This window comes from Herpailurus yagouaroundi, unplaced genomic scaffold, assembly GCF_014898765.1.
Source record: "Herpailurus yagouaroundi ecotype Mexico unplaced genomic scaffold, PumYag 222, whole genome shotgun sequence".
In the NCBI taxonomy this organism is placed as follows: Eukaryota; Metazoa; Chordata; class Mammalia; order Carnivora; family Felidae; genus Herpailurus; species Herpailurus yagouaroundi.
Window position 1 is genome coordinate 1,274,639 of NW_024412453.1, and position 21,693 is coordinate 1,296,331.

Consider the following 21,693-nt stretch of genomic DNA (forward strand, 5'->3'; position numbering starts at 1 on the left):
TATTCTTGAAGAGTAGGTTCGCCCAGTTGGGTGGGGTTCAGTGTAACAGCTCCGTTTTCCACTAGGTGGCGCTGCTAGCCTACTGGAGTGGATTGTTGCAGTGCTTGTAGGTGTGTATGCGCATGCGCGGGAGCGGTGAAAATGGCATCACCCAGCTACCCAATCTCTAGTATGGTAACTGTTCTCTCGGAGCAGCAACTGTGCACCCATCCTCTGTCTTCAGCTTTCTTCCACTCCCTGCCTCTTCACTGAACATGATCAAGACCCAGGCAGTACCTCTCTCCCGAGTTTTGTCTCAGGTGCGGCTGTTTCCCCCGGCCCCTTACTTCCGAAGGACTACGGCTTTGGCCCGCTCCGCCCCTCTGTGGGAGGGTCTCACTGAGCAATGGCCAAATAAGCAATGGCTGAAAGTCGGCTGCGCCCAGGAACGCTTGCCACACCCTGCTGCTGCCGGTGCCCCAAGACTGCGGCCAGGTGCCAACCCGCCCCAGAAAAAGTTTGCAAGGGAGTGTAGCAGCAGCATTTCAGGGATTATGGAAAATCACAACTCACATCTGGCACCAGACTTCACACTTAACGACCTTGTTCCAGCACCAGTGAATGTGGCCGTTTTCTGGGATCTGCTGAGACCAGGTGGCTTCAATAGTCTCTACCAAATGTCCTTCCAGCAGTGGAACTGCTTTTCCTGTTGGCCCGAGAACCTCCCGGACCCCACTCTGTTCCTGGGGATTCGCCTTTCCCACCAGAGCACTGCCAGGTATTGAGATGGGGAGTTGCAGCCTTTGAGCTCCCCTTGTTTACAGTCTTAATGGAATTTAAACCCTCTCTCCTTTCTCCCTTTTTAGTTTAGTCTCTGTGGCTGTTTCCAGTTTTCCACTTTCTCTCTAGCTGCTTTTGGGGAGGGGTGCTTTTCTCATATTCTGTCTGCCTCCCCAGTCTCCATCCTCTCTCTGCCCGCAAAAGCTGTTTCCTACCCTCAGGGGCTTCTCGCTCCCCAAATTCTCTTCTCCATCCATTGTACCTGCTGAATTATGTGGTTCAGGTTGTGCAGATTGTTGCGTTAATCCTCCAATCAGTTTTCTAGGTGTGTAGGATGGTTTAGTGTTGGTCTGGCTGTATTTCATGGACACGAGACACACAAAGAACTTACATGCTCTTCCACTATCTTGGTTCCTCCCCCTATGTAACTGTTTTCTAACCAATAATTGCCATGGTTGTTTATGCTCAAGGTCTTGTTTAAATGGATTCAGTCCTCACTTAGACTTTTCAGCCCATGTCTTCCCCATTTGTTAATTCTTGGAGGCTTCTCTTCATGACCAGGAGTCTATTTTCAATCAGAATTTTTCCCCCTCAGGAAGGGCACGGGGATTATATGTGTATCCTCAGTGTTTATGGAGTAAAGAATGTCTTTCTATTGCTTTTACATGTAGATAACAGTAACTGCTTTTGAATCACACTTTTTCCTTTAGAATTCAAGAAACCTTGCTTTTTTATCTTTTGCTAACTATATTTTGCTGATTAAGTATCAGACTGGCCTGCTTTTTTGTTTTTGTTTCTTTTCCTTGAATAGTTAAAATAGGGGTCAGCAAGCATTTTCTGTAAAGGGCCAGGTAGTAAGTATTTTGGGTTCTCTGGGTTATCTGGTCTCTTTCATCGATACTTAACTCTGTAGTTGTAGTGTGAAAGCCTGTGTGATAATCAAAACCTGTGTTCCCATCAACGTTTATGACGAAACCAAGTGCTGATTTGGCCTGCTGGCTCATAATTTGCTGACTTCTGGCCTACACGATTCTCTTTTGCCTTACAGTTTAGTTACTTCACTAGATTATTTTTCAGTTTGGGAAAAATATTTTTCTGGAACAAAGTGTGAGCTCTCTTTATTTGCCGATCCATGTCTTTCTCCATTTATATATATATACATATATATGTATATATATATATTTATATATATTTTTTATTTATTTTTGATAGAGACAGAGCACAAGTGGGGGAGGGGCAGAGAGAGAGGGAGACACAGAATCTGAAGCAGGCTCCAGGCTCTGAGCTGTCAGCACAGAGCCCGATGTGGGACTGGAACTCAGGACTGTGAGATCATGACTCGAGCTGAAGTTGGACGTTTAACCCACTGAGCCACCCAGGCACCCCAGTCCTCTACTTCTTTTTTATCCTTTCTCTGCTTGTTCTTGAAGTGCTCACTTGATATGCCTTCTGCAGGCTCTGTTCCTTTTCTTTTTCCCCCTCCTTGTGGTACTTTTACATAGGTCATATTGTGGAGTTTTTCAATTTGTTTTTGTTTCTGCTTATTCATATTTATATGTGGTTACTGTTTTCCAGGCTTGCTCTTTACTGAAAAATAATGTGTGTGGGATCTCCTTGGAAGCCCCTCCTTGTTTACCTGGACTTTGTTGAGAACTTTCCTCTTGCCCTTGATTTAAAGGCTATATTCTGTGTTGTGCTCTTCAGTTTCCTAAAGAGAATGGATTCAGTACTCTTCTCCAGCCTTTTCATTTAGTGTCTTACCCATTTGTCAGTTCTCTCTCTGGGGTCTTTTTCTCACTACCAGAATCCTAGGGCTGGAGTTGGGTTTGGAAAGTCACCACCTGGCAGCTTTGTCCCTCACGTTTTCTCATGAGTTTGTTGCAGCCACAGACCCACGGAGCTCACGTATGTGGTGGGGTGTACATCTAGTTAGGTGGGATGCTTCTGACAAGTAGGAATGGACTTGGAAGGTGGAAGCTCCGTGAATGGGAGTGGTTTTCCTTTCCTTCCTTCCGACTTGGAGTTGGATAGTGCCCCAGTTTGGATGATGCTCTCTGGGTCAGGATTATGGGCTTTGGTAGTGAGGCAAGCTAGTTTTGACCGATTTTGTTCACAGATTTAAATCAGGCTTGATTCCAGACCCGTCCTTTGTGGGCAGGATGGATTCAGAAGGGGGAAATGGCACTTTTCAGCCACTGCTGGGCTGAGGTGGAAGTAAGCCTCCTCCCCTAGCCTGGCGCAGAACCCCCTTTGGTCCCTGTCTTCACCTCTTCCCGCCATTGCTCAGCTGCTCCATGCTGGCATTCCGAGTGCTCCCACATCCCCACTCACCTTGGACCAATGTGACTGAATATCTGACACTTTCCCTGAAGTTCCACATACACATTTTCTGCTGGCCTCAACACATCTGGAATGGTGTTGGGTTTTTCTCTGGGTAGTGAATTTTGGTGAGCATCGGGAATGTTTCCCCGCCCCCCCAAGGCAGTGTGCTCTTTCCTCAGTGATCTTTCATGGAAGGCGAAGGTGGTTTTTTTTCCTGACCGTTTTTAAAGGGAGATCTGCTAAATTAGTACATCTCCAGCATGTTCCCCCTTTCCATCTCTCTGCTTCGAGTGACAAGTTCACATGCCTAGTTTATTTTACGACAGCCAACCAATGAATTCAGTTAAATTGAAGCAACTTTTTATAACACAGTTTTACACGTAGCAGGAAGATTCATTTATCTCAGGGATCTTAGGAAAATAATAAGCATTTTAAGGGCAAATGGCCATCTTCTAACTCCTAGATTCCTGCCCAACAAAGTGAGTTCCACTGACATATTTCCCAAGTCCAGCTGGGTTATCGTCACAATAGTTGCTGTCACAGATTTTCCTTCTCAGCAGATTTAAAAGGTTGGATGCCTGGGGCACCTGGGGGGCTCAGTCGATTAAGTGTCCGACTTTGACTCAGGTCATGAGTCACAGCTGATGAGTTCTAGACCCGTATCTGGCTCTGTGCTGACAGCTCAGAAGCCTGGAGCCTGCTTCGGATTGTGTCTCCGTCTTTCTGTCTTCCCTCCCTGACACATGCTTGTTCTCTCTCTCTTTCTCTCTCAAAAATAAATAAACATAAAAAAATAAATAAAAAGTTGGATACCTGTTTGTGCCGTTAAAAATTTTTTCTTCTTTTTTAATTTGAGACCGTGGCGTGTGAGTTTTGGCCAGAAGGGGGCAGACGAGCGCCAGCGGTGCTGCTGTGTGTGGAGGGGCTGCCCTGAGGCTGCCTCCCTGGTTTTTCAGCAGCCATCCTGGAAGCAAGTCTTCCATTTAGTCATTTCCTCTGCCCTCAGGAAAGTATGTAAGAAACTACTTGATATTAATACCATCATTTGGCTCCTAGAGCCCCTCGCTATGTGTGGAATGCTGATATTTACCCAATTATTTACTTATTCCTCAAACCACCAAATATGTGAACATTTAGGGCTTGAGTTTGTTTGCTGTTTTACCGTTCCTATCGGGTGTGATTCAAAGGAGGAATTTCGAAAGGGCAACTCACTTCTAAATATTATTTTAAAATACTAATTCTGTGAGGAGCAGTAGGGAATGCAAAGATGAATAAGATAAGGTTGCTGTCTTCAAGGACCTTGCAGCTTCGTTAAGGGTGAGGCTGAGAGAACAAGTACACGATTTCATTACAGGATGGAATGTGAAAATTGCCTTAGCCCTTTCCTGGGATGAAGGGAAAGATGACAACATCGAGGAAGCTTTTCTGAAAGAGCCAATATATGTGCAGAACTTTGAAATTTAGGTAAATTAAAATTATTTAGAAAATCGTCTCTGATTATAAAAGTAATACATATACAGGTTACTGAAAATTGGAAAGATATACACAAATATAAATTTTTTTTTACATACATTTATTTTTGAGAGACAGAGACAGAGCACAAGTTGGGGAGAGGCAGAGAGAGAAGGAGACACAGAATCTGAAGCACGCTCCAGGCTCTGAGCTGTCAGCACAGAGCCTGGCGCGGGGCTCGAACTCACAAACTGTGAGATCATGACCTGAGCCGAAGTTGGACGCTTAACCAACTGAGCCCCCAGGCACCCCGATATACACAAATACAAAACAAAATGATTTACCAGTGAACTCACCACAAGAGATGACTATTAGTATTTTCTGATGAGGTTTTTAGGGTGATGATGGGGTGGTCCATAGCTGACGACCAAGAAAGAATTCTTGAAGACATCTTAAGACTCCCAGAGTAGTGGAGGCCTAGCTATTGTCAAGCTAGGGTTGTTTTGCCTCTAGCAAAGTATTAGCATTAAGACATAGGGAGTTCCTGGAGAAAAGTTTTACTCTGCCTGCCTGAAGTATCTCTCAATAGGCTGCAGGTTATAAGGAAATTGAGTTCTATCTGCCATTTCCTTCTGCCTTTGTTTCCCACATCACCATGGAGGGATGATGTTGGGGCTCTAGGAAATGGAGTTTATAGGTTTCTGGAGATTAGGCTATTGATGAGATTGCCTTTTTCTTGTGATTTACTAAGTTACTTGTGAATAGCTGGAGACTTAGGTCCTGCAGGACTATGATCTCTATCAGTTAACCATTTGTTTTTCCCCTTTCCTTTGTTGGGCAGCCAGGAGTGCCCAAGGAATATCACACATACCCCACTGGGGGTCGGGTGGGAGGGTGTTTGCGGAGGGTGTCTGCCGCCTGGCAGCTTGTTTTATGCTCCCTCCTCATTTCCTTCCAGTTTTTTTACCCCGTGTGTGTGTGTGTGTGTGTGTGTGTACCTGTATTTTTTAAGGTAAGTATATACGTTGAGTATATACTTTGTATGTTGTTTTTCCCCCAGTGAGCACTGTAGCATAAGCCTTTCCCCCTGGGTGAAGGATTTTGACAGGCGAGGAGAAACAATTGCGGCAGAGAGAACAACATACACATGAGTGGTGTAGAGCTGGGAATCCTACTCCGTTGTATTTTTTTTTTTATTTTTTATTTTTAATTAAAAAACTTTTTTTTCAACGTTTTTATTTATTTTTGGGACAGAGAGAGACAGAGCATGAACGGGGGAGGGGTAGAGAGAGAGGGAGACACAGAATCAGAAACAGGCTCCAGGCTCTGAGCCATCAGCCCAGAGCCTGACGCGGGGCTCGAACTTACGGACCGTGAGATCGTGACCTGGCTGAAGTCGGACGCTTAACCGACTGTGCCACCCAGGCGCCCCCCTAGTCCATTTTAATGGAGTGAATGTTGGGAAATGGTTAGAGATGAGGCTGGACAAGAGAGCTGGGGACAGAGCATAGTTTGCCTTGAACAGACTAAAGAGTCCATATTCAGAGAATTTATAGTAAGTCTGCTGATGAGTGTGGCCGAGTGAGTGGGAGTGTTGACTTGGGAGATGGACAGGCCAGTTTTGAAATCTTTGGGCTGTTGCCTCTTAGCAATGAGAGGTCAGTTTCCTTCTCAGTAAAGTGGGTACCATACATGCACCCTACGATTCCTAGGGTCCTGGTTCCTGGGGAGGCACTAGGTGAACATTATTCCTTTCTCTTGGATCCCCCCTTCAAGACTTGAGGGCTCTCACAGTAGCCCAAAGGGAATAATTCCTGAGAGGCCAATCAGGAATTTGTGAAGGTTCTATTTGAATGAGAGCAGCAGCAGATTTCTGAAAAGCCGTGTAGCTCAGCAGATGGAGCTAAACTACAAATTGGAAGTCCAGACCCACAAATGACTTTATTGGTTCCATTTTTCTTCTTCTTGAATTCAGTTAAAATTTGTTCCCGTCACCTACGGTGTTGGAAAAGTTAAATAGTACTGGAGGTCTTATTGGGGAAGATAACACTGTTTTCCTCTACCACCTCATTCCCCAGTCCTGACCCCAGGAGATCACTTTAAATCTCAGAGCTGTTTTCTGTGGTATTCCACTTTATATTTCCACATAATACATATTTTATTTCTTTGTATATTAATTTTAGAAACTGTCGGCTTACTATTGTTACAGCTAAGGATTTTGCTTTCATATGACTCCTTTCTCCCCATTCTCCTCTTTTACCACTGTTTTTTTGTTTAATTTTTTTAATCTTTATTTTTGAGAGAGAGGGAGTGAGAGAACAAGTGGGGGAGGGGCAGAAAGAGAGGCAGAGAGAGGGAATTCCAAGCTGTCAGTGTGGAGCCTGATGTAGGGCTGTGGGGCTCCAGTCCCCAAACCATGAGATCATGGCCTGAGCTGAAGTTGGACACTCAGCCGACTGAGCCACCCAGGTGTCCCTATACCATCGTTTTTAATTGAATTAATAAATAGTGTTTCTATTATCACAACTTTATAATAAACTCAGTTCATTTTTGCAGAGTCAGATCAGGCACTAGATTTTAATTCCTTTCCTATCCAACTTCATTTTATGCTTAAGTTGTTTTTTTTTTCTTTCTTTCTTTCTCTCTCTCTCTTTTTCTTTCTCTCTCTCTCTTTCTTTCTTTCTTTCTTTCTGTCTTTCTGTCTTTCTTTCTGTCTTTCTGTCTTTCTTTCTTTCTGTCTTTCTGTCTTTCTTTCTTTCTGTCTTTCTTTCTGTCTTTCTTTCCTCTCACAACTCTGAGATAAAGACCTGAGCTGAGATTCAGAGTCAGACGTTTAACCAAATGAGCCACCCAAGCACCCCTGTCCTTAAGTTTCTGATCGCCTTTTTATTCCCTCTCATTCTTTTTTTTAATGAAAGACTTTTATTTATTTATTTATTTATTTATTTATTATTATTTTTTTTATTATTATTTTTTTAATGTTTATTTATTTTTGAGACAGAGAGAGACAGAGCATGAATGGGGGAGGGTCAGAGAGAGGGAGACACAGAATCTGAAACAGGCTCCAGGCTCTGAGCTGTCAGCACAGAGCCTGACGCGGGACTCGAACTCACAGACTGCGAGATCATGACCTGAGCTGAAGTTGGCCGCTTAACCGACTGAGCCACCCAGGCGCCCCAAGACTTTTATTTTTAAATATATATTTAAAGTTTATTTATTTTTGAGACAGAAACAGAGACAGAGAAAACACATGAGCAGGGGAGGGGCAGAGAGAGAGGGAGAGGGAGAAGGAGAATCCCAAGCAGGCTCTGGGCCCGATGCAGGGCTTAATCCCACGAACTGTGAGATAATGACCTGAGCTGAAACCAAGAGTCAGATGCTTAACCAACAGAGCCACCCAGGCACCCCATTCCCTCTCATTCTTTTTTTTTTTTTTTTGAAGTTTATTTTTTAATACTTATTTATTATTTATTTATTTATTTTTGAGGTTTACTTTTTTATTTAATTAATTTTTAAGATTTACATTCAAGTTAGCATATAGTGCAACAATGATTTCAGGAGTAGATTCCTTAATGCCCCTTACCCATTTAGCCCATCCCCCCTTCCACCACCCCTCCAGCAACCCTCAGTTTGTTCTCCATATTTAAGAGTCTCTTATGTTTTGTCCCCCTCCCTGTTTTTATATTATTTTTGCTTCCCTTCCCTTATGTTCATCTGTTTTGTCTCTTAAAGTCCTCATATGAGTGAAGTCATATGATATTTGTCTTTCTCTGACTTATTTCGCTTAGCATAATACTCTCTAGTTCCATCCACGTAGTTGCAAATGGCAAGATTTCATTCTTTTTGATTGCTGAGTAATACTCCATTGCGTGTGTGCGTGTGTGTGTATGTGTGTGTATATACACACACCTCATCTTCTTTATCCATTCATCCATCGATGGACATTTGGGCTCTTTCCATACTTTGGCTATTGTTGATAGTGCTGCTATAAACATGGGGGTGCATGTGTCCCTTCAAAACAGCACACCTGTATCCTGTGGATAAATGCCTAGTAGTGCAATGTCTGGGTCGTAGGGTAGTTCTCTTTTTAGTTTTTTGAGGAACCTCCACACTGTTTTCCAGAGTGGCTGCACCAGCTTGCATTCACACCAACGATGCAAAAGAGATCCTCTTTCTCCGCATCCTCGCCAACATCCGTTGTTGCCTGAGTTGTTAATGTTAGCCATTCTGATAGGTGTAAGGTGGTATCTCATTGTGGTTTTGATTTGTAATTTCCCTGATGATGAGCGATGTTGAGCATTTTCTCATATGTCGGTTGGCCATCTGGATGTCTTTTTTGGAGAAGTGTCTATTCATGCCTTTTGCCCATTTCTTCACTGGATTATTTGTGTTTTGGGTATTGAGTTTGATATCCCTCTCATTCTTGCTGCCATCAACAGTCCTTCATTTTTTTCCAAAATGGGAGTAAGATGTTCTTCTAAGTTACTTTCCCTTTTTCCCCAGAGACTTTCCTTCTGGAACTCTCGCCTTGTCAGTTGTCCTGTTGGGCAAGTCGCGGGAGTTAGATGAATTCTCGGGAACCCGACCAAGAATTGGTCTCATCCCTTCTAGTTGTATGATCTTGACTGGCTTATTTATTCTGCTGGCAGTTTCTCTGTCTTCTGGCCTCATAGGGTTGCACAAGGTTAAAGTGAGGTTCTATCAATGGAAAAGCTTTGGAAGAAGTGTGAATGTAAAAGGGGGACAGCTTATCTACAGTGCATTTTTTAAAGTGTTATTACCTACTTAGTGTATGGAAGGTCTTTCATATTCTCATCATCTCTGTTTATATTTATTGACATATTCAAGCAGATACTCTCTTCCTCCAGGAAGAATGAGTGATAGAGAGTGGGAGAAGCCCTCTCAGGCACCAGCCAAAGGGGGTGATTTCTGTGTCTATACCTAGGAGGAAACAGGGCAAAGTTGTACAGACTGACGCAATGGGGGAAATATTTTAGGACAAGATTTAAGAGCATTTCTCATCATGTATTTCATCTAACGGATAATTATGCCCTGCATAATCTCCTCTATGCAGGGCATCGTGTAAGAAGTACTTCCTTACATTAAATAGAATGCGAAATCATGTGCAAAAGCAAAGTAAATGAAATTTGCCTTTGGTGCTATACGTTTGTTATACTGTCTTGTTTATAATCCAAAATCAGTTGTTTGAAATAATAAGAATCCATTTACCACATATTACACTTTGGGTAGATGGCATAGAGACCAGGGACTCCACCTAACTCACAGGAGGCCTGTATCAGTTTGAGTTTCTTTTGGTTGCAAGTGACAGAAAACCAATTCAAACTGGCCTAAACAAAAGAGAGAGAGAGAATATATTGCTTATGGAACTGAGAAGTTCAGGAGGTGTTGCTGATCCAGGAGCACAAACTGTGTTGTTAGGACCCCGTCTCTCTTTCTTGCCATATCTTGGCTCTCTCTGTGTGTTGGCATTACTTCTAGGTGCACTTTTCATGTGGCCCTTAGAGTTCCAGGCATCTATCCTCAGAGCTTAAGAACAGGTCCCAGGATTAATCTTGTTTGTATTGATGTGCAGGCGTTTGCATCTCTGAATCCATTACTCTGGAGATGAGTCAGCTCACTGGAAACATTTAAATGGAAAATGGTCAAAAGGTGTAAACTTCAGGGGTGCCTGGGTGGCTCAGTCAGTCAAGCGTCTGACACTTAATCTCAGCTCAGGTCTTGATCAGGGTCATGAGTTCAAGCCCCACATTGGGCTCAACACTGGATATGAAGCCCACTTAAAAAAAAAAAAAAAAAGGTACAGACTTCAGTTATAACAGGTACTAGGGATGTAACGTACAACATGATGACCATAGCTAACATTGCTGCATATGATACATAGGGCAGTTGTTGAGAAAATAAATCTGAAGAGTTCTCATCGCAAGAAGAATTTTTTTGTCCTTTATTCTTTTCTTCTTTCTTTTCTTTTTATTGTATCTACGTGAGAAAATGGATGTTAGCTGAACCTATTGTAATCATTTCACAGTATGTGTGGATCAAACCAGCATGCTCTGTGCCTTCAACGTATACAGTGATATTATGTCAACTGTTCTCAATAAAACTGGTAACAAAACCAAGAGTATTAAATAACACTATTCTTTGATAAAGACATTTGGCATTTGCTCTGTCTTAGTATAAGTAATTACCAGCAGCTATAGGAAAGTGCTAATGGTACAGTTTAGTAATATAACCTAAATAGTTTGCTCTGCAAAAAAAAAAAAAAAAAAGTGGGAGAGTGAGAGGCAGATGCCCTGTCCCTCGAGAACAGCCAGAGTTTTGTCAGCAGAAGAAGGGCAGTGGGTGTGGATGCACAACAACACGTCCACCATCAGACCCCTGCCTGCTCCCCCCGCACCCACCAGCACCCAGCAGGTGGCTCTTCCCCAGGCAGGTGCTCAAGCAGTGCCTTGTGTGTTGAGTCGGTGGTATTGGCAGGAGTTAGAACTCTGTATTGGGGTTGCCAAAGTAAGTTTCCTATTTCTTTCTTTTGTCTAAGTCAAGAACTTCCCCTAGTTTTACATATTTGTGTTTAATTGAATGTACTAACCTTGAAAAACTCGAACTCTGTAAGGGCTGAAGACTCACATGTTACCTGTAAGTTTTTCAACACTTTTCCTAACTGGGTTTGCTATATCACCAAATTCTGCTTTATTATTTGTTTCAAGAAATAACAAGTTCTACTCTATCCAGTGGAGATTTTTTTTTAAGTTGTGATTGTATATTTAGACTAGTAAATGTACCAATTTTTATCTGAAAACACTCTTTGAATATACACCAAAATGTTGACAGTGTTTAACAGAGTATGATAGGATTTCCTTCTTACTTATTTTCCATTTTTTTCTACCAGGAACATGTTATTTATGTTGCTGAAAAACAATGCTATTTAAAATAGTCATTAATTTACTACATTTTCTTAAAAGTTTATTTTGAGAGAGAGAGAGAGCAGGGGAGGAGCAGAGAAAGAGGGAGAGAGGGAATCCCAAGAAGTCTCCATGCTGTCAGCACAGAGCCTGACATGGAGCTTGATCTCACAAACCATGAGATCATGACCTGAGCTGAAACCAAGAGTTGCATGCTTAACCGACTGAGCTGCCCAGGCTCTCCTTAATACATTTTTTTTTTTTTTTTTTTTTGTAGTGTGCTGCACTAATTTCTAGGAACTGTGAGAGATAAGACAGGAAAGGTCACAGCCTTATGGAGCTTGTATTTCTAAGGGTGAGAAAGACAAACTATCACACAGGTGACTAAATAGAATAATATAGATTTTGATTAGTTCTACGAAGGAGAATATGTGATAGGAAATAAATAACAAGAGAAACCTAATTTAGATTTCTAAATTCTAAATTGATTGGTAAAGACCCTCCTGATAAGGGGAGAACCATACAGAGAGCCAGAAAGATCATCCCAGACGGTAAGTGCAAAGGCCCTGAGGCAACAAAGAGCATCGTGATTCTAGGCAATGGGCAGAAGGTCTGCTTGTGTCAGCATTTTTTAGTTCATATAGATATTAGATTGAGTCATATGACATTGCTATGTTTGTAGGTCAAAATGGTTGAATAGCAGTAGTTTCATATGGTTCAGTCAGTGCTGTGATTGGGCAGTCCTGCCATTGACCTGCAAGTGACAGAAGCTCTCTGGGCTGCACTTTCCTCACCTGTAACATCAGGTCCATTGATGGTTTCTTAGCTATCTTTCTGTTGCTGGCATTTTATGATTCTAGTCAGAGCCAGGATGAGGTGAGGCAGGTGAAATGCCTCAAGCACAGAAATCTAAGGAGGCTCTCACCCTGCCCTTGTGCAAGCCTGAGAGTGAGAGTCCCCTTTGATTTTGCAGCCCAGGCTTGCCCCTACCCGCCACCCCCCTTCCTGCCCCCCACCCCAGTCCCAGCCCTGATTTGAACTCATTCCATTCTTCACATACAGCAATGACTTTGCTGATGTATGATCTCAGCTCTGTCAGTGATGCTTACTGATGCATTATCTAAACAAGCCAAGGCTTGCGGTGTCTGAGTAGGTATTCTCCCCTTATCTTGACTTATTTTTCGTCTTCTTACTCTCCATGCATGAGTTAATTCATTGCATAGGTAAGAAGTTCCGAACAGGAGCTTACATATGTCCACATTTAGCCTGGTGAACTCTTTCTTCTGTCTGCAACAGGAAACCTGGTAACAGCGCATGCACGTTTTATGTTGTTCTCCTTTAGATCAGTCCAAAATGTTTGTGAAGGTGTTTACTGAAATTGACCGGATGCCCCAACTGCTTGCCTACTACTACAAATGTCACAAGGTGAGAAGCTGGGAGTGCTTATGTTGTGGAATGCATACAGTGCTGGGCTGCAGAACCCCAGTGTTTGTACTCCAAGGTAGAGACAACTTGCCTTCTCGCCCTCTGGCCTTCTTCTTTTAATTAGCCAGTAGGGGGTGTTCTTGGTCCAGCCTGTGGATTCATTTCCTTGCCAGTGGGTGGGGGTGGGGGGGGGTTGGGGAGGGAAGCAAGCCCTCAGTTTTCAGCATATTTTATGTTTATAGCTGGATTTCATTTATAGACTGAAAAGTTGTTACAATTCCTCCCATTCTTGTCTTTCAAGGGAAAGTAGTCTCTTAGGCCTTATGATGCTCTCCGGAAGCTGTCAGAATTTTTTGTTTTCTGGGGTTGTTGATGTTAGGTAAAAAAAAAAAAAACCAACAGCTTCCTGGGCTAACTTGATTCCTTCACGTCCAACCTTGCGTGTCTTTAAGCAGGGGTGTTGGGACATGAAGCTGAAGTGCACATTCAAGCACACCTGAAAGGTCTGTCGGGGAGAGTGTAGCATGCCCAGTGGAAGGACCTTGGCATGCTGTTGGGACAAGATAAAAGAAGAAAGGAACACTGGGAGGGCAACGGATTCAATGTCTGATAGATGATCAGAGCAGGTGGCTGTGACTTCTCGTTTTAGCCCTCCTTTGAAGCAAATGGCCTTCAGCGGGCAGTTGCTAGGGACAGTAGGTGGCAGGAAATCAATCGCTCACCTTGTCGGGAGGGCAGGACAGCGTTAGCAGGTGGCCTGTCTCAGTCACTCAGCAAGGTCCCCTTTGCTCTGCCTCTGCAGGCGCAGCTTTTAGCAACCTGGCAGGAGCTGTGCCAGAGTGACCTCCCTCTGGACCGGCAGCTCACCAGATTCTACGACGCCCTGCTCGGGGCCTGGCACACGCAGATCCAGTGGTCTACGCAGGTAATGGCTCGCTTGGGTCTTAGGGGATGGGTGTCTGCTCTGGCAGTGGTCTCTCCTCTGCTTCAAGTGTTCCTGGAAGAACCTCCCTATTTGCTGCCATCACCAAAGGAGTTAAAGATAAGCCTTGAAACCCAAGGCAGTAAAATCTTTCAGTCTCCTTAAAACTCTTCTTATCGTTCTCATCTGTATCTTAAATAGAATCTAATGTGACAGTGTTGCGTGTTGTTCAGCCAGGGAGCCTGTGGAATTCCTGGAGGCCGTTATCTTCTGATCTAAAAGCAGGAGGCCCTTGGTCAGGTGGTGCTTGAGTGAACAGGATTGTTTTTATCTTAACTTCAGGTAAAACTCACCTGGCTTAGTTTCCCTTGTTCACACGGTATGCCCAGAGCTCGAGGAAGAGTACAATTTTACAGGTGCCCTCCAACCTAGGGGACCGATGAGACAGAGGAACTTCATTTCAAGTGGAAACTTCCCCTCACTTGTCTTCCCAGAGCCTCTTGGCATTTTCTGCCGTCCAGGGTGTGAATACTTCTTCCCCCGTCTCAATGCCAGGAAGTGCCCCAGATCCTCTTCCCTCTTTTAGGAGAGAAGAGGCTGTGACTTACTGGGCCTGTTGATGGTGTGGTGTGGTTTTTGGTCTGCTTTCAAAATTAGTTGTGAATTAGTCTTGCAGTGTCCATCCGTCCCCTGCTGGAACGAACGTGACTGTAGCTGGAGGGAATCCCTTGTACAGGGTCATGTCCATTCTGGTGTTTAAAGTCCTCTTCTCTAGGGGCGCCTGGGTGGCGCAGTCGGTTGAGCGTCCGACTTCAGCCAGGTCACGATCTCGCGGTCCGTGAGTTCGAGCCCCGCGTCGGGCTCTGGGCTGATGGCTCAGAGCCTGGAGCCTGTTTCCGATTCTGTGTCTCCCTCTCTCTCTCTGCCCCTCCCCTGTTCATGCTCTGTCTCTCTCTGTCCCAAAAATAAATAAACGTTGAAAAAAATTAAAAAAAAAAAAAAATAAAGTCCTCTTCTCTACCCTCATTGCTTTCCCCTGGAGCCAGCCAAACTCAGATTTAGGTTACAGCAACATGAAACACAATTCCTGTAGACGTTTCACAGCACTTAAGTAGTTGTCGGTTTTCAGTGACCCTGGTGATGCACATCCATTTCTGTGTCCTTGCCTTCTTTTACCGTCCCTTATGTTGTGAAGATAAAACCAGCTTATGTCTGCAGGTGCATATGCCCTTCATCATCTAAGAAAAAGGATTTAGACTTCTCAAATTATGTTCTGGCCTCATCCTATAAATCCTGCTAATTTATGCTTTTGGTCAGTGGTCCATTTCCTTTTCAGGGAAGTAAAAGCCTGATAGGTGGCCGTCATCTTGTGAAGGTCAGTATAGTGCAAAAGAAAAGCAAAGACACCACAGTAAATGTATCCCCTTCTGATTTACCCCCTAGTATTATAATATGAAAATTTTCCAACATATAAAAGAGTTGAAAGAATTGTATGATGAACACCCATGTACTCACTTTTGCACTCTGCAGTGAACATTTTGCTATGTTTGCTCTGTCATAAATCTGTCCATCTTCCCATGTACTTCTCCATTCATTGACTGGTCTTATTTTTTGATTCATTTCAAAGGCAGTTGCAAGCATTATTTAGTTCTGAACATGCATATTATTAACTAGAGTTCAATATTTGTCCCTCCCCGCCCCCTTTTAGGTAAGATTGTGGAATGTAATGATCTTAAATATGCTATGTGATCAATTTTGACAAATGTTGTGTAACCTGATCCCTGTTAAGATATAGAGAACATTAAGATAAGAGGATATTACCATCACTCTAGAAAGTTCTCTCATGCTCCTTCCTAGTCAGTCCAACACCCCTGAAGGCAGCCACTGCTCTGATTTTTTTCTACCATAAATTAGGCCTGTTTTCAAATTTTTGTAAACTTTTTTTAATTAAAAAAAATTTTTTTTGCCCCTGCCCCTTCAGTTGTTTTTTTTTTTCTTTTTAAATGTTTTATTATTTTTGAGAGAGAGAGCAGAGTACAAGCAGGGAAGGGGCAGAGAGAGAGGGAGACAAAGAATCCAAAGCAGGCTCCAGGCTCTGAGGTGTCAGCACAGAGCCAGACATGGGGTTCAAACCCATGAACTGTGAGATCGTGACCTGAAGTGAAGTTGGACGCTTAACTGACTGAACCACCCAGGTGCCCCATTTTTAAAATTTATTTATTTATTTATTTATTTATTTATTTATTTAGTTTTTTATGTTTATTTATTTTTGAGAGATAGAGACAAAGCACATGTGGGGAAGGGGCAGAGAGAGAATGAGACACAGAATCCGAAGCAGGCTCCAGGCTCCAAGCTGTCAGCACAGAGCCCAACACGGGGCTCGAACTCACAAACTGTGAGATCATGACCTGAGCTGAAGTCGGACACTTAACCGACTGAGCCAACCAGGCGCCCCCTGTTTTCAAATTTTAAATAGACGGAATCAGGCAGTGTGTGTTCTTCCTGCAAGGTTTCTTTCATTGAGCATGTTTGTGAGATTCATTTATGTTGTTGTGTGAGTCAGTGGTTTGTTCCTTTTTATTGCCAAATACTGTTAACGTGGTGTGAATATTTCACAGTTGGCTTATTCATTCTTATACTGATGAACACCTGGGATATTTCCATTTTGGGGCTATTATGAATAAAGCTGCTAATGAACATTGTTCTCTAAGTCTTTTTTGTGTATACACATATTCATATCTCTTGGGTAAATATCTAGGAGTGGAATTGCTGCATCATTGGGCAGATGTATGTGTAGATTTATAAGAAACTGCCAGACATTCTCCCAAAGTGGTTGTACTTTTTATAGTCTCACGAGTGTGCGAGCATCCTGATTGCCCCACATCTTTGCCAAAGTTAGGTGGTGTCAGTCTTTCTAAGCTAGTCCATTCTGGTGGGTGTGTTGTAGTATTTCATTGTGGTTTTAATTTGTATTCTCCTGATGACTAAGAATATTGAGCACCTTTTCAATGTGCTTATATCTTCCTTTGTGAGGTGTCTGCGTAGATCTTTTGCTCATTACAAAAAATTGTTTTTTTGCGTTTTTATTATTGAGTTGTAGGAGTTTTTTATATATCTCAGATAAGAATCCTTTGTAAGATATAGTTTGTAGATACTTCCTTCCAGTCTGTGGCTTAAACAGAGGTATTGATTTTGTTGAAGCCTAATTTATTAATTTTTGCTTTTATGATTATTGTTTTGTAAGAAACCATTGCCAACGTCCAAATTGGAAAGATGCTCTGTTGTGTTTTCTTCTAGAAGCTTGTTTAGTTTCTTTAAAAAAAACATTTTTTTTTTAACATTTATTCATTTTTGAGAGGCGGGGAAGGGCAGAGAGAGGGAGACACAGAATCCAGGCTCTGAGCTGTCAGCACAGAGCCCAGTGCAGGGCTTGAACCCACAAACCGTGAGATCACGGCCTGAGCCGAAGTCAGTGCTTAACCAACTGAGCCACCCAGGTGCCCCTAGAAGCTCCCTTAGTTTCTACAGTAAGGTCTGTGGCCCATTTTGAATTAGTCTTTGTGTGTGGTGTGAGGTAAGGTCAGATTGTTTTCAGGTGAGCTGTTGAGGTTGCTTCTGTAGCCTGAGTTAAGTTTGCTCTTATAGTGTGTGGACTTTGTGGTGGGTCTGTGGCCAGGTGCCAGAGAATCCCTTTTGCCAGATCTCTTCAAAGGACAGGGGGCACCTCTGAGTGTGAGACCCAGTGTGTTTTAATTGAAATGTGTAAAAAACACTGCCACTGAAGGTCTATGATGTGACTTTATAGTTTCAGCTGACCAGCCAATTAGTGTAATTCTTCCCCTGCCCCAGGTCATCTGAGTAGGAGATAAGAGTGAAGGAGATTCTCATTGTGCAGTCCATCCTCACCAAACATAGCGAGGAGTCAGGATTCCTTTTCTAGAAGGCCCATTTTCATTTCCTCCTCTGGTCTCTTTCTCACAGCAAGTTTCTTCTGCCAAATGAGGACATTGGGCTGGCTGGTATCTGAAGGTCTTTCTGATTTTCTCACATAGCAAGTTTGGGGATAGTGAGGGGAATGCTTTGGCTGGAGATAGGAGGGTTTGTGTTGGTGCAGCTATGTGTGGGGGGAGGAACTGTGAATTTAAGACAGGAGTTTGGCTTTCTCAAGAAGGTAGTGAGAGTCTGGAGCAACAGTGAATGATGACGTTGCTGTTTTAAGAATGGTTTTGGTGTTAAAAAAAAAAAAAAGAATGATTTTGGTGTCAAAGCATCACCTATGTAGTGTCCCTGCCCAGAAGGCTTAACCCTAATGCTCTCATGAGGAAGCATGCAGACAAATTCAAGATTTGTCAATTTTGTTGATCTTTTCACAGAACCAACCAGTTCTATTGATTTTTAAATTTAACTTTCCAGGGGCGCCTGGGTGGCGCAGTTGGTTAAGCGTCCGACTTCAGCCAGGTCACGATCTCACGGTCCGTGAGTTCGAGCCCCGTGTCAGGCTCTGGGCTGATGGCTCAGAGCCTGGAGCCTGTTTCCGATTCTGTGTCTCCCTCCCTCTCTGCCCCTCCCCCGTTCATGCTCTGTCTCTGTCCCAAAAATAAATTAAAACGTTGAAAAAAAAATTTTAAATTAACTTTCTGTTCTTTATTTTATTTACCTCTGCTCTAATCTGTATTATTTCCTTCCTTCTTCTAGCTTTGGGTTTGGTTTCTTTTTCTTATTCCTTAATGTATGCAGTTAGGTTGTTGAGTTGAGATATTCTTTTTTAATGTATGTGTTTAGAGCTATAAGTTTCCCTCTTAGTGTTACTTTTGCTGTATCCCATAACTTTTGGGGAGTTGTGTTATCCTTTTCACTCATCTCGGGGTATTTTCTAATAAAAATGTGAGTTTATTGATTTTATAGTTTTTAAGCTTCTACCTTTTGTGGCCTTAGAGTTACCTAAGAACAGGGTTTTTTTTTTTTCCTACAGATTTATTATTATGCACATCATTTTTTTTAATATGAAATTTATTGTCAAATTGGTTTCCATACAACACCCAGTGCTCATCCCAACAGGTGCCCTCCTCAATACCCATCACCCACCCTCTCCTCCCTCCCACCCCCCCATCAACCCTCAGTTTGTTCTCAGCTTTTAAGAGTCTTTTATGTTTTGGCTCCCTCCTTCTCTAACCTTTTTTTTTTTCTTCCCCTCCCCCATGGGGGGGAAGAAACTTAACTTCTGTTAAGTTTCTCAGGATCCACATAAGAGTGAAAACATATGGTATCCGTCTTTCTCTGTATGACTTATTTCACTTAGCATAACACTCTCCAGTTCCATGTTGCTACAAAAGGCCATATTTCATTCTTTCTCATTGCCACGTAGTATTCCATTGTGTATATAAACCACAATTCCTAAGAAGAGTTTTATATCTTGTTTTCATTTTTGTGCATATTTAAGCCACATTATAATAAAAAATCATTCAATCAACACAGGGGAGTCTGCGAGAAGCCCTCTCTAAATGTACTGTGTACATTTTTACAGTTTTGTCCAAGAGATCAATAGTATATAAAATAGAAGAAAAGACTCTTGGTGAATAAGTGAATCTATAATCTAAAAGGCCTCTGGGGTCCTCGGTGGCTCAGTCGGTTAAGTGTCCAACTCTCAAGTCACGATCTCATGGTTTGTGGGATTGAGCCCCATACCGGGCTCTGTGCTGACAGCGAGGAGCCTGCTTGGGATCCTTTCTCTCCCTCTCTCTCTGTTCTTCCCCCACTCAGGCAAACTCTCTCTCAAATGTAAATACATAAACATTAAAAAAAAAAAAAAACCCTAAAAGGTCCTACTATTCCTGGTGGTCCTTAGAGTAAAAGATAAATCTGTCTTAACCCAAGGTCTATGTCAAGGGGAGATGTGGCTGTGGGCTGGTGTGCAAATCTGACTAAATGTCCTCCAACCCTGATTCAGTGAAGTATTCTTCTTTAATTCTGTTTTATTCTCCACCTCCCATGCACTCCTAGTTTCTGCATGGTCATCTTCACAGCCCTTGCTGGCCAGATTTTGGTAGCTATCTAAATTCTACATGTGATAAGTTTGAAAAAAAGTCACTTGTGGCTAGCAATAGACATGGAGTAGCCAATTGTTCTGGACAGGTTGCAAGTTGTGCCAGTTACTTGACTTTCTGAGCTTGTTTGGGTTTGTAGGAAGGAACACTTGGGGCTTAAAGCTCTTGATGAGGCCATTTTCCAGCTGTTGGAGAAATTCCTTTGAGAGCCATCCAGGAGACTGCTTCTTGAAAAGGTATGTTCCTGCTTGGTCCTTTGTGCTAACGCAGATACCTCTCTCCCACTGCAGGTCTTCAAGAACCCCCACGAGGTGGTGACCGTGCTGCTGATTCAGACTCTGGGGGCCTTGCTGCCCACCCTGCCTGACTGCCTCAGCTCAGGCGTGGAGAGGGCAGGGCCTGAGCTGGGGCTCCTCAAGCTCCTGGAGTTCTACGATGCCACCGCCCACTTTGCCCAGGGGCTGGAGATGGCGCAGCTCTCCCGCCCACGTAAATGCTCCTTCCTCCCAGTCCCCTGGCCTGTCTTCACATGCTCTTTTTGAAGCTTCTGGGGCTTGGGTTTGTCTGTCTTTTCAGATGACTGATTTTACAGATTTGGAAGGGATCCTTGTTTTCCTTCTCAGCAGATATGGAAGCCTTTTCCATGAAAGCATTGCCATTGGAAATGGTTGCTGCCTGATGTATTAACCAAACCCAGTGCTACCTAGGGGCTTTGCATGCTCTGGGGAAGTGAGGGGCACTTTGGCAGGCACTTAGAATGTGCAAGAGGCAGGTGGGCCTCAGTGGCCTCGAATTGGCAGCAGATTGCATTGGGAAGGTAGTGTCCTCTTCCCTTGAGATGTCATAAGACCTCAGACAGCTCAACCTAAAAAGTAAGCTGAAGAGGGCGAATAGGTCAGAGGAACTTTTTGATAGGGCGTCAGCAAGATTTTAAGGGCAGGGAGGCCGTGTTAGGACTAGGGGTGGTTGTGGGGAAAATGGGCATTCCCCAGCTGTGTCTGGGAGCAGAGCTCTCCTCCTTCCCATTTGGGAACACAGCGATGTTGTGTTACGTTTCCCCAGCTGTTTCCCCTGTAAGTTAAAAGCATCATAAACTTTCAGGTAGCACAAGATCTCATGACGCATGCTGCTGTCAAATCAGGAAATCGCTTCGGGAAGGCCTTGTCCTGCCGTTTGGCGGCTATGTGTCACTAACTTGGTTTATTTAATAGTTATTCCCTTTAATTACATTTGGTTATAATTACTTCGTACATTCCAGGGAGTGTGTTTATTGTTCCAGTTTCGGATGATTCATAGGTGTTTTGGCTCACTCACTCGGCAGATCTTGGTTGTGGGAAAGGCTTGGGGGATGTGGGTAGCTTCCAGGGGACGAGGATGCCATGTCCATGGGGCTAGAGTGTAGGCCATGTAGCCTGCTGGAGCAGAGTGGAATGAAGGTAGGGCAAAAGGGCAGGTTGCCTTCCTCCCACTGGTGATGGACATTACTGAAGAAGAGAGAACCACCCTCCAAAGAATAATGTATACAAGTGCTTTGTTAGTCAGCCATGGAAATTTAGATTTTTAATGATTCCTATCAAGGTTTCCAAAAAAGTATTTTTTTTTAATTTAAAAATACTTTGGAAACACCCAAAAATAAAATAGAGTAAAAATGATTCACAACCTCATCATTCAGAGAGCCTCTGGCAGCCTTCCATTGTATTTTCTGCTAGTAATTCAAATATAAATACACATTTTCCACAAATACATATAAAAATATATGCACGTATACACCTACACACATATACATCTTTTAAAATAATGGTTGCATACAAACTTAAATGATCTTTTTTTGCTGAAAATAATATAATGA

The 21,693-nt window shown here is 43.1% G+C and overlaps 1 protein-coding gene across 1 annotated transcript in view; it reads left to right on the top strand.

Moving 5' to 3' along the window:
* COG7 (component of oligomeric golgi complex 7) overlaps nt 1-21,693 on the top strand; it is an 88,229-nt gene that overhangs the window by 17,927 nt on the left and 48,609 nt on the right. The window contains exons 5-7 of the mRNA XM_040458770.1: nt 12,796-12,878; nt 13,681-13,803; nt 20,135-20,333. Coding sequence (XP_040314704.1) covers nt 12,796-12,878; nt 13,681-13,803; nt 20,135-20,333 — 405 coding nt within the window. The remainder of the gene's footprint in view (nt 1-12,795; nt 12,879-13,680; nt 13,804-20,134; nt 20,334-21,693) is intronic.